The sequence below is a fragment of the Mirounga angustirostris genome, unplaced genomic scaffold (genome assembly GCF_029215605.1).
Source record: "Mirounga angustirostris isolate CCGP_5_RB_7025 unplaced genomic scaffold, mMirAng1.0.hap1 SCAF_4, whole genome shotgun sequence".
Taxonomy (NCBI): Eukaryota; Metazoa; Chordata; class Mammalia; order Carnivora; family Phocidae; genus Mirounga; species Mirounga angustirostris.
Genome location: NW_026991712.1, coordinates 149,286,600 through 149,305,075, shown reverse-complemented (window position 1 = coordinate 149,305,075; position 18,476 = coordinate 149,286,600). Strand labels below are relative to the sequence as shown.

General features: G+C 37.4%; 1 protein-coding gene across 11 annotated transcripts in view; it reads left to right on the top strand.

Annotated features, from left to right (window-relative positions):
• Positions 1-18,476, top strand: part of OSBPL9 (oxysterol binding protein like 9) — a 187,493-nt gene that overhangs the window by 110,644 nt on the left and 58,373 nt on the right. For 4 of the 11 annotated variants that reach the window (XM_045897713.1, XM_045897711.1, XM_064589154.1 and 1 more), the window contains one exon: positions 14,935-15,003. The exons of 3 other annotated variants lie outside the window; for them this stretch is intronic. In XM_045897713.1, coding sequence (XP_045753669.1) covers positions 14,935-15,003 — 69 coding nt within the window. Of the gene's footprint in view, positions 1-3,372; positions 3,393-4,660; positions 4,961-14,934; positions 15,004-18,476 lie in introns of those variants that run through there. 4 more of the 11 variants (XM_045897721.3, XM_045897719.3, XM_045897718.2 and 1 more) reach the window with 3 other exon arrangements.

The window sequence follows — 18,476 nt, the reverse complement described above, 5'->3', positions numbered from 1 at the left end:
ATGCAGGATTTTATGTGTAAAAATTGGGGCAATAGTGCCCAATGTAAGTTTTTAAAATTAAATAGTACTAAAAGGCTCATACAGAAAAACAACAGCCTTCTGTCTCTCTGCTTTCTCTGTTCTGCTTGCTAGACTAGCTATTTTCAGCCTTTTTATTTGTTTAAACTGCTGTTTCATACTATAGTACCTGGCATTTCATTCATTCAAGAGACCTAATTAAGCACCTACTACATGTCAGTCCCTATGTGGAGGAGACACTTAGTGAACAAGGCAGTACACTATCCTAGCCATTATGAGGTTTATAGAGGGTGTTTTTTCCAAACTTTGAATAAAATAATTCTTCAGTCTGATAATGCATTAAGAATTGCAAATAAAACAAACTTTTGGAACATGGTCACCTTGATCATGAGATGGTAAGGACTGCTTCTACCATATGGCAAGTGGTGTTTTTGTTCCATATGGCCGAAGTTTCTATGTGGAGATTTATTGGCTGACTTTAGTTTTGAGACTTTCAGGTACTGGTCAGACAAAATAGTGGAGCTACATATCCTCCTTCCAAGAGTTGTCCTTTAATGTTATCCGTTCCAGTCATTTGGCCTGAGTTACAAAGTAAATTCATACGGAAACTATGAATTTTTCCTCCTATTTTGCTTCTTTTTTTGCTTCTGTTGCTACCAAAAGTATTTGTTGTCTGTGTCTTAGGTGACACCAGAGCAAAATGTGATTTATAGGTAAACATTATTGGGCTCTCTAGCAGAAATAATATTTTTGAAAGTAGTGCATGAATTCCATTTGGTTAAAATTTTCTTTTCATCTTAATAGCTGTAGGTAAAGTTGGCCTATTTTTGCTTGACTTGCCATTTGAAAGACCCCCTCACCCTGAATCTTAGTATTTTAATTTTTCTCAGGTTGTTTTTTGTCTTCTTAATCATCCTATTGTATCCTTCTTTATTTTGAACAAAAACAGAAAAGGTACTAATTTAATTTAATCATGTAATAGACTTAGTTACGTAGTTCAAAGATAAGTATTGAAGTTTTTGGGTTTTTTTTAATACATACGTTGGAAATCAGTTGTTATATATGGGTTTAAGGCATTGGCCCCTTATCTTTCTTCTGAAGTAACCTGTAGATGTTTAAAAAAAACCAACGCTTGAGTTGCCAAATTTGATTAGAAGTCATAATTTATTGGGATAAATTGGGTAAAGTTGCCTTGTATTTTGTAGTTACTTTTCATTTTAAATGCTACATCTTTTATGCACACTAACCTTATACAAGGATTAGGAAATGAGAACTACATGTCTGTAACAAATAGTTATCTCTAGCATGAAACTGTGAAAAGGTAGATTTTGGGCTGTAGCTGTGACCTCTTTAAATGGGTAGCTAGAACCTAGAGTTTTATATATGCAGTTGAGGAAGACTCAGTTGTATTAAGAGACCACTGTAAATCATATACTCTATTGCCATTACCCCTAATCTTAACACTTAAGCCTATTAATAAAAAACTAATGATAATTGGGTCTGCTAAAATTTTACTGAACTTTACTATTTACACTAGTTTATCAAAAATGACAGTGCATTAGATTTTGAAACTACTGACCCATGATGATGATGGTGATGATGATGATGATGATAATGATGGGTGATGTGGAGGACACTTTAAAAATCTAATACTTTGGTAAGCACTGTTAAATACGAAGTCACTGATGACCCTTCATGGGTTTCTTTGTCTAGTTGGGGAGATAAACACATGAAGGACCTGATAAACAAGAATAATATAAATGAGTATTATGTCTCTTATGGACTCAAACAGTACAGTACAGAGACAGAATTAGAGTTGTAGGCCTTTTTCCCTGGCCTGGAGAACTGTTAGATCAGCCAGTATTGAATTACATCCTTTGGGCTGCTTAGGCACAAAATTAACCGCTAGAAAAGCAGGTATTAAAGGAGAACTTTAAAGGGTGTTAGTGGAAGTTGTTAGACATTGACCTTGTCCATTTGGCAAAATTAATGAATTTTTCTACATCACTGTTTATAGTTTAATTGATATTTATCATATAGTTGATGTTTATTTTCAGAACCTATTACCATAGGAAATCCATTATTGAGCACTAATATGTGCCAGGCATGTAGCTAAATACTGAGGATATAATGTTGAACAAAATCAGATAGATCCTTGCTTCATTAAGCTTACGGTCTAGTGATGAACATAACATTAATGAAAGAATAATGCAGTTAGATAGGAAGCAGAGAAGTGGTTGGTGGAATTGACTGCTTGAGGGCCATTAGGGAAATTTGGGGATGATAGAAGTGTTCTGTCTTAATTGTGGTGGTGATTACATGTGTGCATACATTTATCAAAATATATTGAACTGTACATCTAAAACGGATGTGTTTTATTATATGTAAATTATAACTCAATAAGATTAATGAAAAATAACTCAAGTACACATAAAATTACAGCTGTGATAAGGAGAGTTGCAGAGGCCATGAGAACATACGATAGGAAGAATTCACATAGGTGAGGAGGACAAGATGATGAATAGCCGTAAATTGAAGGGATTGGTGTCAAGGGGATAGTGTAAAATACAGAAATAACAGCCTGTGTCAAGGCCCTGAGGTTGGAAAGTTCATGGCAAATTGAAGAAACTTGAAAAAGGTCATTGTGTGTAGTGCAGAAAATGAGGGAGTGCAAGATGTAAAATGGAGGTAGACGGTAAGTAGGGCTAAACTTTGTAAGCCATTGTTAAAGACTGAATTGTAGCCTAAGCACAGTGGAAAGCAGTTGAAGTTCTTTAATTGGTTGTGGTAAGGGGTGATGAGGGAGTAATGAAATTGGCTTTGGAAACCAAGTACTGTGGCTCTAGTGTTAAGAATGAATTGGGGGCGCCTGGGTGGCCCAGTTGCTAAGCATCTGCCTTTGGCTCAGGTCATGATCCCGCAGTCCTGGGATCGAGTCCCACATCGGGCTCCCTGCTCAGCGGGAAGCCTGCTTCTCCCTCTCCCCCACTTGTGTTCCCTCTCTCGATGTGTCTCTGTCAAATAAATAAAATCTTAAAAAAAAAAATGAATTGGAGGGGGGCACTGGGTGGCTCAGTCGTTAAGCGTCTGCCTTCAGCTCAGGTCATGATCCCAGGGTCCTGGGATAGAGCCCTGCATAGGCTCCCTGCTCCACAGGAAGCAGGCTTCTCCCTCTTCCACTGCCCCTGCTTGTGTTCCCTCTCTCGCTGTGTGTCTCTCTGTCAAATAAATAAATAAAATCTTTAAAAAAAAAAAAAAAAGAATGAATTGGAGGAACTAGGGTGGATTCAGGAAGTTTATTCCAAGAGGCCCAGACCTATGACTGAGTGGTGGTAATGGAGAGAAGTGGACATAATGGAGAATATATTGAGGAGGTAAAAATGAACTTGATGGACTGAATATGGAATGAGGGAGGCATCATGGGCTGCTAGGTTTATGGTTTGCATATTAGAATGGACGGTAGTGGCTTTCCTTTACTGATATAGAGGCAGTACGGGAAGACCAAGGCTTTGAGGAGTGGGTATGGCAAGAAGAGAGTGCATTTGGTATTGAGCATTTTGAAAAAAATTACATAAAACTGTAGGTATCTTTAACCTAGAGTGCAGCAAGCATTTATTGAGCCTTCTGTGCAGTTCACACTATGCTAGTTGTAGGGGCTAGCAATAGAGCTACAAAAATTAGATGCTTAGGAATTTTAGTAGAGTTGCAGATGTATAAATAACCGGGAGGAAAAATAGTAAGAGAAAGAAAAGGAGATTGGCCTCCAGAGCAGTAAGTTAATTATTTATGTCTGTTATTTCCTGCATTTTGGATGAGTCTCTGTTAAGATCCTTTAAGTCCGAGCTTTTGATCTAATTTGAAGTTATGCCATTTGGTTTCTTGAAGCATCTTCACAAGCCACCTACATTCCTTTTGGAGCTGTGGCATAACAGCAGACCCACGAAGTTTCCCGGATTTATAAAACAAGGCACCCATGCTTTTGTTTACTGAGAAAGTATCCTCCTCCCCTCCGCTCCACCCCCCCTCCCGCCCCACGCGACACAAACAACTTTCCGGAAGTAAGCAAAAGCAGTTATCGAGATGAAACTTGGTTGCACAGCTGCCAAAATTTTAGGGACAGTGAACTAGAAGTCGGTGGGTGTAAGTGAAGCAGTTTTTCGTCTGTGAGGGGTCCTTCCCCAGTCGCCACGTTATGGGAATTCCCAGGGCTGAAGTTCTGAAGCCAAGCAGAGCTCCCTTGAGCAAGGACTTCCCTTTCCTGGGGAGGGCGTGAGCTAAGCTGGCAGCAGCTGTAAGTCCCGAAGCACAGGTCCTGGTGCGGGCTTGGGTCTCCAGCCCAGAGTCCCCAAGGCGAGCCCCGGGCGCCGTGCGGAGGCAGCCGGGGTTGGGTCTGGACCGGGGCGGGGGCGACGCGGAGCTGGGCTCTCCTGGGCCCACCCGCTGCTACCGGCCCCTCCCGCTCCCTCCCGCGGGTGGCCCACTCCCTCCCCTCCACCCAAAATTGGCCTAACGGCCAATCGTCATTCGCTCACCTCCTTTACAGCAGGTGACCTATGGCCAATCGCCAGGGGTTTCTTTGCCAGGAGCCGCCAGGGCCAGCCAATCGTTGCGGCCCCTAGGCCCGGACGGGGGTGGGGGGGGTGTCCCGGGGGACCGGCTGAACCTGAGTGGATCGACTTCACTGCAGTGTGGGGGATACGGCCTGAGGGAGAAAAAAGGGGTGCTTGGAAGCGGCCCCCGACTCCCTCCCCTGGAGGCATAGAGGGCGGGGGCCTTGGCGAATGGCTTTCTTGCTGGCCACTTGCGGAGTGAGTAGACCCTGAGGGTCTGGGAAAGGGGCCGGCCCCCACCCCTGAGTCCCCGGGGTCCCTGCTGTCTGGCCCGGCCGGGCCGTAGCCCCGAATGTCGCTCTCTCCCTGCCTCCTTTCCGCTGCCCTCTGGGGTGAGTAGGACGATGTGGCCACCCAGGCCCTCTCTTCTCGGGGAGCTCTCCTCACTTCTTCAGCCGAGATGGGTTGGAGGGTGAGGCTAGGGGCCTCCTGTTTCACCGAGAGGTCATTCGCCACCAAACCAGACTGGAAGAGGGCATCTACCCCCCCCCTTTTTTTTTCATTTTTGTGGAACTCACTTTCCTTTTCGAAAGCTGTCGCAAGCTATAAATACAAAAGTTAAGCTTTCCCGTAATATGAAAGCTTAATTTTGACCAGTTGCCCATTGATAGAGGCTCCAGTTGCGGGCCAAACATTCTCTGTTTTATTTTTGGCACTGTGTTCTTCCAGCCTGGCCTAGTACCTTTGTGTGTAATAATTATAGGCGCTATTATTTGTGAGTATGTGTGTGGGGAGGGGAGTGGTTTTACGCTTCTTGAGTAGCTTGTGCAAAAAACTGAAAACTTTGGAATAGTGTGAGGTTCTCATAAAAACTGGAGGGAAAGGTTTAGTTTCTCAGTACAGCTCAGTTATGGAAAGTTGAGTATAATGAATAGTCTAGGAAGCATGTTTGAATCATGCATTTTTTTTCAGCATTCATACTGTACTTCACAAGTATTTTTGTTATGAGTGAGAAATGTATTGAAGCAGAAAAGTTTTTGCTCATTTGAAGTAACATTTGGTTTTGCTTGTCAAATTTTTACGTTTAGCTATGTTCAGGAAATTAAAAACAAATCAAGTAATTATTTCTCCCAGGTTTTAGCAGAGATGTTTAGAGATGTAATTACAGTTTTAAGAACTTTTGTAGTGAAATTTAAATTGGAAATTCTAGTCCAGTATCTATGAATCATCTTTCAGAACATTGCCTGTATTGCACTAAGCGATGAAACCGTTTTAATAGTAACATCTCTCATTTTCTTAAAATTTTTTTTAACTTTCATTTTTTGTACAGCCCAACCAGAAGCAACTTAAAAATACTTTATTACCTTTCCTAGCTCAGGGAAGATATAAACCACCAAAAATCAGACTTTTAGTCTGAGAGCTGAAATGAAAAATAAATATCACAGAGAAGCCAGATTGGTTTCCAAAGTGTCCTGAGGGGTTTTTTTTTGTTTTAAGATTTTATTTATTTATTTGACAGAGAGAGAGAGAGCGAGAGAGGAAACACAAGCAGGGGGAGTGGGAGAGGGAGAAGCAGGCTTCCCGCTGAGCATGGGAGCCCGATGGCAGGGTTTGATCTCAGGACCCTGGGATTATGACCTGAGCCGAAGGCAGACGCCTAACAACTGCCTGAGTTTGTTTTTGACAGAGATGGCATTATGCTTGAGGTGCCCCTCAATAAATACTAGGCTGCAAAGACTATTGGTCACATCCATTTTGATACTTCTAAAGTTCTAGGTAGTATTTTTTTAATGCAAAAAGATTATATTCAGTAGTGATCTACTCAGTCATCCCCAGATGATAAGAAGATGGGCAAGGAATTTAAGTTTGGATCAGCCAGGAAAAAGCATTGCGATCCAGCCCTATTCCGTTGGTTGGAAAATCAGGCAGTTATATAGTTCGCGGTCTATTGCTTGAGAAAGATATTCTGAAAGGCAAATCCTGGCATATCCCCTGGGATATGTCAAGTTTTACCAGTATCTAGACTTTGTAGTATGGAGTGATAATTGATGTTTATGAGGATTCTATAGAAAAAGACAGTTTTAATGATTATTATGGGGTTAGCGTACAAATTATATATAGGAAGATTTTTCAATAAAGATTTAAACAAAGATTATGTTTGAAAGAAAAGTTCTTAGCCTGAAAATATAATTAAGCCAAGTATCTCTCCCTAAATATTTTAATTAATTGAAGTTCCACCATACATAGGCAATTGGTCATTTAAAGCTATTGGCCGTCTCCCTTATTTTCCATGTCTAGTCACCAGGTCCTGTTAAATTTGCCTTAGTAATATCTCTTCGATTTATCCTTTTTCCACGTGATAATAGTTTAATTCAGGCCTTCATCATCTCTCACCTAGACTTTTGCAAAACCTTCTAACTAGTCTTCCTTCTACCTATACTCTTTATCTCAAATCAAATCAGACTGAGTCATTCCTGTGCTTAAAAATCTGTTTTGAATCCATTTGCCAGTCAGCTGCCTATCAAGCCCTTCAAGGGCCTTCACGACCTGGTCGTAATTTATCTCTCTTTAGTCTGAACTCAGCTGCAGATGCTCTACCCAAGCTATCCACTCCAGCACTGTGAACTATTAATCATTTAGAACATGACTTAGCCTCTCAGCTCTTTGTCCTTTCACAACCTTTCCCCTCTTGCTTGGAATTATAATTGCTCAGAATTCTAGCAAGTGATAAACCTCCAGTTCTTCGTTTAACATACAGTTCATATGTTACTATTTCTTTAATGTTTTCCTTCAGGCAGACCAGTTAGAGTTACTCTTATCCTTTGTGTGCTACTATAACACTTTGTTCATATCTCTATAGACAGCTAGGTTGTAATCTAGATTTTTTGTTCACATGTCTGATTCTTGCATTACACCCTAACCTCTAGAGGTCAGAGGTCCTTACTTATCTTTGTATCTCCAGGGCCTTTGTCCATAGTCCAGTGCTTAGCACATAGTAGGTACTCACTGAATGCTTGTTAAATGATTAAAATATGTGATTTAATGATGTTCTAAGTGTGCAAACCTTTGTCTCACTTGTACTGGAGTTAGGTTTATCCCTGTAAGGTAGAAATACTTCCTAAGTCCCCAAGCTCCCTGATTGCTGCCACACCTGAGAGAGGGGATTGGAGAAAATGTTTAGAAACAGTGTTTTAAATGGTGAGCAGATTCCCAGGCAAATCCTCCCCCCCATCTATATGATCTCTAATACGGTTTAAAGAATACTAATAGCAGTACCAGCACTAATTAGTTCTACTGTAGTTAGTATCATAGGAAGTCAGAGCATGTTGCTTGGAAGGGGTGAAATTTGAGCTCATTCCAGAAGATTAGGTAATGAAATTATATTTGCTGTTTTCTGCATTGTCGTTAAAGATGTCCTTTGAAGACCATGACAGTACCTGGCACATAACAGATATTAAGTGAATATTTGTGTCGTAAAGGAATGGTTGGGGTGTGTGTGTGTGTGTGAGAGAGAGAGAGAAACAGAGACAGACTTGTAGTCCTTTTACATTGGAGTTCATTTATTTCTGGAGACACCTTTAAGAACTTCGCTTCTTTGCTGTATTGACCAGGCACCTCATTTTGTTTTTTCCAAAATGTGCCACTTCAGTCAAGTTATTCTACTTACTTGGTTGGTTCTTTGCATTCTCTGTATTCCAAAACATGTTTTAAAATCTGGTTGCATTGGTCTTTCTCACTCAGTTTCAAGGTTACACTAAATGATAGAGTTTGCTTGTTCTTTAACATTATTTGTCATACTGTGCAGGACTTGGCTGCAGTTGGAACCTGTAAGTTCTTATTGTCTTTATTGAAATGAAATTGTTTTTTTTAAAGGAGTGGACCCCAGGTTTTTCAAATGTGGTAAGGTATTTACTCACCTGATGAACATGGTTATTTATCTGGAGATACTGGCTTCACAGACTCCTAGAATTGGAAGGGATCTTAAAATTTTAATACAACCTCTACCTATTTTTTTTTTTAAGATTTTATTTATTTATTTGAGGGTGGGGGGAGAAGAAGACTCCCTGCTGTGCAAGGACACAGGGCTCCATCCTGGGACTCCGGGATCATGACCTGAGCTGAAGGTAGACACTTAAGCGACTGAGCCACCCAGACGCCCCTAACCTCTACCTATTTTTATAGTGGAGAGAACAGTCTCAGAGAAGCCAACTGACTTGCCCAAGGTCACACAGAGACTAGAATAACTAGGATTAGAGCCCAGTGATTCTTGCTCTTTTGACTCTAGAGAAAACCAGAGTGCTACCCTACTGCTGCTCTCCATCCATTGCTCTCCTCACTCCCCAAACCTTAGTAATTTTTCCAGTTCAGCCACTAATTTTTATTTCCTTTCAGATTCAGCATCTGGATATAAAAAATATCATCTTTTTCCAGAGCATATTGTTCCTCATTTAGCTTCCTTCTGCTTTCCAGCCTCTCTTTGTGCTTATACTAACCCTTAGCCTGCAAGTATGCCTTTTCTGGTTATTCTCCATTTTCCTGCAGATTCCTTCTTTGCCCTTGTCTGCTCTTTGCTCCAGGAGGCTGACCTTTATAGCCTGTGTCACCTGAAGTTCTTTCTCCTTTGGATTCTGGTTGGGGTTAGCTAATGGGAGGCAGTGCCAGAAGATGGGAGGAAGAAAAGAGAGAACTCTTGGGGTATTTATTCCTCTTGCTCCTCTGTTTTGATATGTTTTTAGCAGTGCCTATGCACCATAACTAGAGTGTCCTTTGAGTAGCTCCAGTTGGTCCTTGGTAACAGTTTCCTTCCTTGTTCATTCAGCCTTAGGATGGTGAAGGCTTCCTGCTGTTCCTATTTCCTGGGTACCTCAGCATCCCTTGTTAGTTTACCTAACCCTGCCCTCATTTCTATGGTACTTCATTAAAGAGAAGTTGAAATATTCCATTTCATTATGCTGTTTCCAGCCTCTGTCCACTGCTGTCATGCTTTTCCCCTCACATCTGTGTCCACATCTTGTACTTCACAATGCTGCCTCTGTGAAACTTTTCTCATCCCCTCAACTTTGCCCTCTGCTCTTAGTACTTTTCTTATACCCTTATTTTACCATGCTTGAATCAGTTATTTGTAGATAGATGTTTATCTTCTCTTAGAGATTTGAAACTCTTAGGGCAGAGTCTATAGCTGCTTCATCTTGGCATCTCCAAAATACCCTGCACAGTGCAATAGTCAAAAGAGATACCCAATGAATAAATCATTATTGTAACACTGAATTCCAACCCGAGAGCAGCAGTACAGGTTTCCCCTGCTGTTGGAAAGTAGAGGGTTCCTGTGAAACCTTTCCTAAGTTAAAATGTATAAAGTGAAGAAGCAATTACCATTAATTTATATGGAAAGATTTTTGAGCAGTCCTAGGCCCTAAAAATAACCTCTTGGGCTTTTCTAACACCTTAGGACATGTCTTGCTAATGGATACACAAAAAATTGAGATAAAGCACAAATGCTCACAGAGTTCATAGCTGTGGCAGCTTATGGCTGAGATGCTGAGTGTAGTTCCCAGAGAAAGAGCTTGGCAGTGCCACTCTTGCTTAGGGTATTCACTGCCTCTGTAACAGCTCGCAGCAAAACAAATGCTGAATGCTGTTTTTGCTTTTTGCCTTTTTTTATAAAAGCAGATATCCTGTTCAGATTTCTTTTGGTTAGTGAAAACAGGTACTGATAAAGGTCTTTTGTAAAAGCAAAGTGGTAACTCAGACTTTTGAAAGTTGAGGTGATACCTGCATGTGTAAAACTGCTTGTGAGAGGATTTGGCATGAGAAGAATGAGTTTTTAGAGGGACAAGTCAGTTGTCATTGCCTGGTCTTGCTTCTTGTACTGCCTGCACAATACAGTGTCTTACCTTTTATTTAATTTCTTTTTCTACTTAAAAACTTCTGGTTGGCCATAAAAAAGTCAGCATCCATACTTGTAATATAATAAATCCTTTAGAGTAAATGAGTTATTTATGCTTTTTTCATGAATATACTCAACTATAATTTCTTTGAATACTTATTGCTTAAATGCTAGCAGGTAGGCACATTTCAGAATTCCTTCATTCATTCATTTACAAAATTTTCATTGAGCACTTGTTACAAACCAAGCACTGGCCTTGGGGATACAGTTGAGAAACACTAAGTCCTGTCCTGATATATTCTAGTCTTGCTTTAAATCATCTTGATAGATTACTGACCACAATTAAACTAAATTAGGGTAATTTTATATTACACTTTTGGGGGGAGGGAGAGGAAGAGAGAACCTTAAGCAGGCTTTACGCCCAGCGCAGAGCCAGACTTTATCTCACAACCCCGAGATCATGACCTGAGCTGAAATCAAGAGTCCAATGCTCAATTGACTGAGCCACACAGGTGCCCCTATATTACACTTTTAACAACTTAAGCAAAAACTGAACCTGTTCCTTCTGTGTAATGTTCACTGACAGCTAAAATCAGATATACAAAAACTGTTTCTGGCATATATAATTTTGAAGGGATAAATGTCAAACCAATTACAGTATCTATTCTTTTCAATTCAGCATTGTTTTTGTTCTACTTTGGTTGGTTTGTGTGAGGTCTAAGCCTCTTAGTACTGTCTGTTGGTCTGACTAGTTCATCATTTAGCTCCCCTTGGGTGTTGTTTAATTTTCGGTGTGTTATGTTTTGCTATACAGAGAGATCCAGGTTTGTCAGAGGAATATATCAAGTTTTGTTTTTTAAAACATTTCATGATCAAAATTTTAACAGCTTTTATGCTATGTAAGAGAATTCTGCAGTTATTTCAAAACTTGACCTACTAAAATACTTAGTTTAAGGATTCATATGTTTGAATATGAGTTTCTCCTAGTTATGCTTGGAGCAAATCTCCAGTATTTATCTAAAACTTTGCTTTTTGGTGGACCCTTAATAGTAGTGAGTCTTCTTTGCTTTCCAGAATGCTGTTAAACTGAATGATAGGTAGTAATCTGGAGTTGGAGAGAGGAAGAATGTATTTTTTTCCATCCCATACTAGTAAGCCACTCAGAGCTTATATAGATCTTGGAATGAATTAACCTATGACTTTTAAGAAATATATGTACAGTAGCCTGACCAACTAGTGGGTGAAAAGAAAAGCTTTGGCTAATGGCCAGCACCACATGGTCAAACAGTGCTTTGTTAGAGGGAGTGATGTAGTAGGTGTTTTTGTTTTTTATGAGTTTGCTTTCTTGAATGTTGAGTCATTATTATGTTATTGGCAGGAAGGATGTAGAAAAAAAATTAGGTATTCTTCTTCGTTTTACTGGCTATTTTTCTTCTTGGCGTTTATTCCAGTGTAGTGTAGATTGCTAATTTTTTAGTGCTTTTTTTTTTTTCTTTCAAGTTTGTGCTTTTTGTCTGTAAATGATGTTATAAATTTGTTATGCTACATTTTGCTTGGAAACGTGTATCTGAGCAGCTGTATTGCCAGGTTTACTCTCAAGACATTATAGGATTTTTGTAGATAATTTTGAGAGAATAAAGCTGATTGATTTTGCAAGCTAAAAGTTATAAAACTTTTGAAAAATATTTATAAACTTGCACAGTTTCCAAATATTTTTACATAAGCTTTTGAATTAAAATAAATGTATACTTTTAAAAATCAGACAAGTGAATGTATAAAGTAAAAATTATGAGTCCCTGTCTCAATCCCAGTCCCCAGTATTAATATATGATGTGTTTCATGTGTTTTGCTTCTTGCGTTTTATTTGAGGAGGTTGTGTATATAAATAAAATAACTTTAAAAATGTAACTTCTATATTATTCATGTGTCCATTTACCTAGCATAATGTAAGCACCCAGTTAATATTCATTGAATTCTGGTGGAGCTTTATTTCTGTAATTGGATTTCTACATTCAGAACCTGTAAACTTATGTTTCATTTAAAATAATTTTTTATTTCCTGCATTCTGACACTTCAGAGGCAATCGTACGTGCCTTCTAGACATTTTTATCTCTAAAAGGCTAGTTACATCCTTTATGGTGAAGGAGCCATGTAATTTATTGTCCAAACTGGAGCACTTTTGAGAGGGAGGGAGGCTGCTAATTTTCTGAGACAATAGGCATAAAGATTGATGACCCCAGACAAACTAGGGCATATGGTTATCCTATTCATAAACTTCAGGTTTTTATTTGCTTTATTTAGATTTTGACAAGACTTTTTATATGACTTTATTGAGTAAATTGAGTCTTTTTTTTTTTTTTTTGAGTCTTTTGGAAAGACAGGCTATCAGTGATTTAAAAATAGAGGAAAATGGTGCAAATCCCAAACCTTTTTTGTGAAGTTGTTTGAGTAACCAAATAGCTTTATGAAATCAATATTAGTATTTTTTTCTGTAAGCCAAAAGGTTACATAATAATGTGTCAGTATTAGATGAAGAGATCATGAAGAATAAGCAGTTGTGCTGAGTTATGATTAAGTTCATCAATTTTGACATGGATGTCTGTACCTGATTCCTGTTTAACAAAGTAACTCTCTTTCCCAACTATATGAGCAATTCAGATTTGTGGTATATGTATGCTTTTAAACAGAAACTTAATACTATGCATAAACCATTTTTTTTAAATTTAAAGATAAAAGTGATTCTGTTTTTTGAAGAGCTGATGTACTTTCAAAAATCAGTTTATTTTATGGTGGAAAAAGGCTTTATATTGTTGACCCTTTGTTACCAAGGTAATAATTCAGTACAATTTACCTTTTGTAATTCAGGCATAATACCCAATCCTTTTCTGAAAATCTTATATGGAATTTTTTTCTGATCTGTTTTCTAGAACTATTTTATGAGTTGTGTATTGCTCATCCTTTTTTTATTACTATTTATCTTCAGAGTTTATCAAGTTACTGTTTTCCTTTTTTAAAGGAACGTTATACGTTTAACTTATGCTTATATCCTTTTACTGATTATGGATCTCTATTAAAATTGTTTTATGGTATTATCTGGTTAATCAGTTTTGGTTTTATCCATCGGTCATTGAGTGCTCTCTTTATGTTAGGCACTACTTTAGGGTCTGGAGATGCAGTAGTGAATTCTGGTTATTTATATGATTCCAAATTATGAAGAGGAAGTAGAAAACTTACTCTTGTGTCACTTTACGCATATTCTTTCATCTATCCAACAACTTTGAATGGTTTGTTATTATGCCTATCCCTAGATGAGAAAATGGCGGTGGAGTAAGTAGCTTGGCCAGATCATATGGGTTAAGAAGTTGCAGATTCAGGATTTAAAACTAGATCAGTCTGACCTTAAAGCTGTTCTCATTTTAACTACATCAAGCCTCCTTCGGGCCGTTTCTAGATTACATTTTAGTGCTCTTATGCCATGAATTCTTTTCCAATATTACCGTGATTTAAGAGAAAAGTGTAACGGATTGAAGTCAGAGCAATAGGTTGAAATCCCAATTAAAGAAAACCCCCACTTCATGATTTGGGTAAATGCTTATAAAATAGGGTTAATGTCTTTGTACCTTACTGTCTTGTGATAATCAAATGAGAAAACCTATTAAGTGTCTAGCAGAGGATCTAATACTCTGAAAAAAAATTTTAATATATAATGTGCATCCATGGTGTTAGAACTGTTCACTTAGAGAACTACAGAAAAAGACCTTACCTTTTAGGATTTTCTTGGGGTACCTAGCGTGCTGGTAAAATAACTGTAGCTACCATGTTGATAAAAGAGAACCTGATTTGGAGCCTTAGATTATCAGAACATTGACTTAAATGGAAAATAGCCTGAAGTTACAGTGAAGGAAAGCATGTAGTAATGGGCTCAATTTTGTTGACAGTTTCAAATTTATAATCTTCATTCCAAATGAATTGATAGTTGAGTATTCCTTAGGATTAAAACTAGAAAGTCTTGCCCTGAGAAATTCCCTATATTTCTAAATCCAGTTCTTCCTTTAGCTGAAGTGGTTAAACCACAGAGACAATAGGGATTATAAATTATAAGTGTTTCCAAATTTTTAGTAATTCCAGGAAATAACATATTAGTATACTCCACATAAAATCATCATCTCATTAATATTTCTGGTTTCTTTAATATACTTTTTTCATCATTAAACCAACTGATAAGTCATTTGGTAAGAAGACAAATGGTATCATTTCTCAAAAAACTTAATTTGCTAACAAATTTCGAAGGAACAAAAGCCATTAAGTTTGGCATAATGTGTTTTTTTTTTTAACTTGTCATTTGCTACTCATGTACCTACTTTTCCTCTGAATAGTTACAGATTTTTCTCTTATTATTCCTTTACTTAATTATTGATGTCAGACTCACAGCATGGTAAAGTAACTTTCTATTCTCTCTTTTCCTTACTTTTATGGAAGATCAGTACCACACTTGCTTTTTTCCAGTCTTCTGGTATCTCTCCAGTTCTTGAATTTTCAAAAATAATTGTAAGTGATTCAATTGTAAGTATGCTCTATACTTCTTTCATTGGATGAAAGCATATCTGTGATGCATGTCATCTCAAATTGCTAATTGTGAACATAAACTTTCCAGATACTCTTGTATTTAAATCAAAACAACATTTCTGCAAAGTTTTCATTATTTTAATTATAGGGTATGTGTTTTGCTAATTTTTAAAAATCACCTACTTTTGTCTGGATTCATGTTGTTTATTTTTCATTAGGAGGCCTGTTTTTTGGGTTTGGTTTTTTTTTTTTTTTTTTTGGTGTTTTTCCTTTGTTAAATTTTTAAGCTGTTATTCCCCTTTATGGTTCTACTGATAACTTATTCTGCGTTCTTGTTGTTCTCAACTTCTCTGTGAGAATTACATGAACTAATTTCTCTATTTCCTTTTCTCCTTTTGCAACATATTTTTATTATATACTGTTTTTTCCTATGTAAGAAAACACTGAATATAGGGTACTTAGTCCTTTACATTTTTGTTGTAAAATAAGATTTGGTAGGAAAATAATTACTCATTTGTTAATTTCTTTTTACAGTGTTGTTATTCAGCCATAGCCCTTCCTGTTCTGTTATTCTCCTCAGTTCCTCAAATTACTCATGACTTTATTTCCTGATTCTGACCTCAACAAGACCTTAAACCACCTTTTACCACCTTAACCTCCACTGTTCATTACTCTTCCTCTGTCACCAGGAATTACTTAAAAGCTCTTATTCCCTGCCTCAAAAATTGCCTTCTGTACTGTTGTATAAAAAAGTACCTCTACAAAGCAGCTACAGTTCATACGTTTTTCAGACAGTTTTAAGAACATCCTTGCAATACTTTTTTTTTTTAAATAGAGGTGAAGCATTTGGTTATATGTATGTATAAATAGTGTTTAATGTCCCAACTAAAGTCATTAATAGGAATTCATTTAATTTTGCTGACATTTGTTAGCTTTGAAGTACCTTCTGAGAAGTGATGCTATTCAATATAAGTTTTAGAAAGATACTAGGAGGTACTTATATACAGCATTGATATTCTCCTGCCAGTCTAGATACTATTTTTGAAGTTGGGTCAGATGTTTCTCTCTTTATATATTTTAAACTGGATACATAGGTCCTGGCTGATGTAGAATCGTGCTACTCTCTTTGACTTTAAAATGTACTTTAGCTTTCTTTATTAGCAAATATTTTTGAAGACTAGAGACTGTTTTGTTTTTAGTATATTTACCACATAAATGTTTTTTTTTCTTTACATTTCTAATTTTATGGATTTATCTAATTTATAGATTGGGTTTAATTTCTGTTTTAGTTTAACTTCTTTTAAGCATAATAAAGGCAAACCATTTGCCTTTATTTCTCTGTAATAGTTGTGTTTAACTTAAACTTTAAATGAATTCACACAGAAGTCATCAAGTGAGAACTATGGCTCATCAATATAGTAAATTAAGGAGCAGCAACCTCTTTGGTTCTGACTGCCAAAAGGGCAGCATAACCACTTCGGTCACAAAGTGTCCACAAAGGACATGGACAAAAAAGAAGGAAAGAAAGACAGGAAGAAGGGAGTGAGGGAGTAGACAAAGGGAAGGAGGAAGAAAACAGAAAGGCTAGAGAAGTCTAGGCTAGGGGAGGGTCATGGGGAAGACCAGATCAGGATCACCGCATCAGCACTTGTCAGACACAGCAATCAGTGCCACATACATTTATTCAAGGCTAAACTAGCCCTGGGGGTTATAGTGTTGAATGAGTGGCACAGAGAATGTGTATCTGCTTAACTCCCAAACTGCTTCTTCTACAAGATGTCCCTGTTAGAAGTATGAAATCACACCCTGTCTTAAAGGATCTGTTCTGTTCTGAGTTCTTCTCAAAGAAAGCCTACTCTCAAAATGGTATAAAGGACTATATTCTGATGATTTGTTTTAAAGCAAAACTCCATTAAAAAGGACATGAGTAAGTGTAGGGTTTTATACTGTAAATGTTAAATAGAAAGAGGAACAGTTATGACTGCAAGGGAATTTTTATGAAATAGTATGTATTAGGAGGTAATGAGTCCCTTGTCTGTTGAGATACTCAAGTGAAGACCAGAAGACTTTCAAAAACATTGTAAAAGTAACTTCTTTGAGGGGGAGGTTGGACTAGATGGCTTTGTTTCTGTGTACTGTAAGTCATAATATGTAGCAAAAACTTTTATTTTCTTCTTGTGTGCATTATTCTTACAAGAGTTGAGGAAACAGTTTAATTACTCTCAGTTGTCCATGTTATTGATAAATATGTGCATATTATTTATTGATTGCAGTTGGGGCAGCTATATATGTAGATTTTCTTTTTAAGTACACCAAAGATGTATGGATTACTGTACAAGGGAGTTTAGGCCAGTTCTGGGATTTTACGCTAATAACTCTAGTTATAAACCGCCTCTTATACATTACATAAAAATGATTTGGTGAGTAGATCTTCAGCTTGGATGTTATGATGTGTGGAGTTTATTCTAATGTTAAAGGAACGTTGTGGAAGACTATCTAGAGGTAGATCTGAGAAGAGAGCCAGGGTGAGGTTCTAGGATTATAGCAACATCAAAGGGTTGTTTTTTAAGCATTAATTTAGATGGGTTTTAGATCTCGGTAATTTAAATGTTTCCATTTATTTACTGGAGGATTTTTAATCAAAGATTTTTTCAAAAGGATATGTTAGATTTTTACAGCGGTAGTTCTAAGTGGATTCAAAAGGGAAAATTCTTTTTTTTTTTTTTTAAGATTTTTATTTATTTATTCATGAGAGACAGAGAGAGAGAGGCAGAGGGAGAAGCAGGCTCCCAAGGAGCAGAGAGCCCGATGCGGGACTCGATCCCAGGACCCTGGGATCATGACCTGAGCTGAAGGCCAGACGCTTAACCATCTGAGCCACCCAGGCGCCCTCAAAAGGGAAAATTCTTAAAAATCACTTTTTATTATTTAGATGCTTCACCTCTTATTCATTTATTAATATGCCATTGAACTTTTTGATATTTAGCAAGCACAATATTTTATGGATTTTAACTGGATCTTATAGTTGAATTATTAATAACTATGTTATATTGCTATTTGAAACAAAACAAAAACTAAGCCAAGCTGTTCTGATTTTTTTCTGTGGTACAGTAACATGGAAGGAAATCACTCCCTTCTTTTGTAATACAGTACTATAGTATCTCCAAAATGTAATGGATTTATTCTTCCTTTTCCACATCTTTTATTATCATATTCTATGTAGTAAATGTTAATAGAAAGTGTTTTTGGGTTAGCTTTAAACATGAAGATGTTTAACCACAGTTTTATTACATATATTGTTAATGATTTTTCTTCAACTTTGTTTTTATCATAACATCTCATTGGGAAGGGATTTTTCAATACTCATTTCAAGTAGTTTCTTTACATGTATGTGGAAAAAAAGGCCGTTTTATTGCTTTTGAATTTGAAAAGGAAAATGCATTACAAGATAAGTT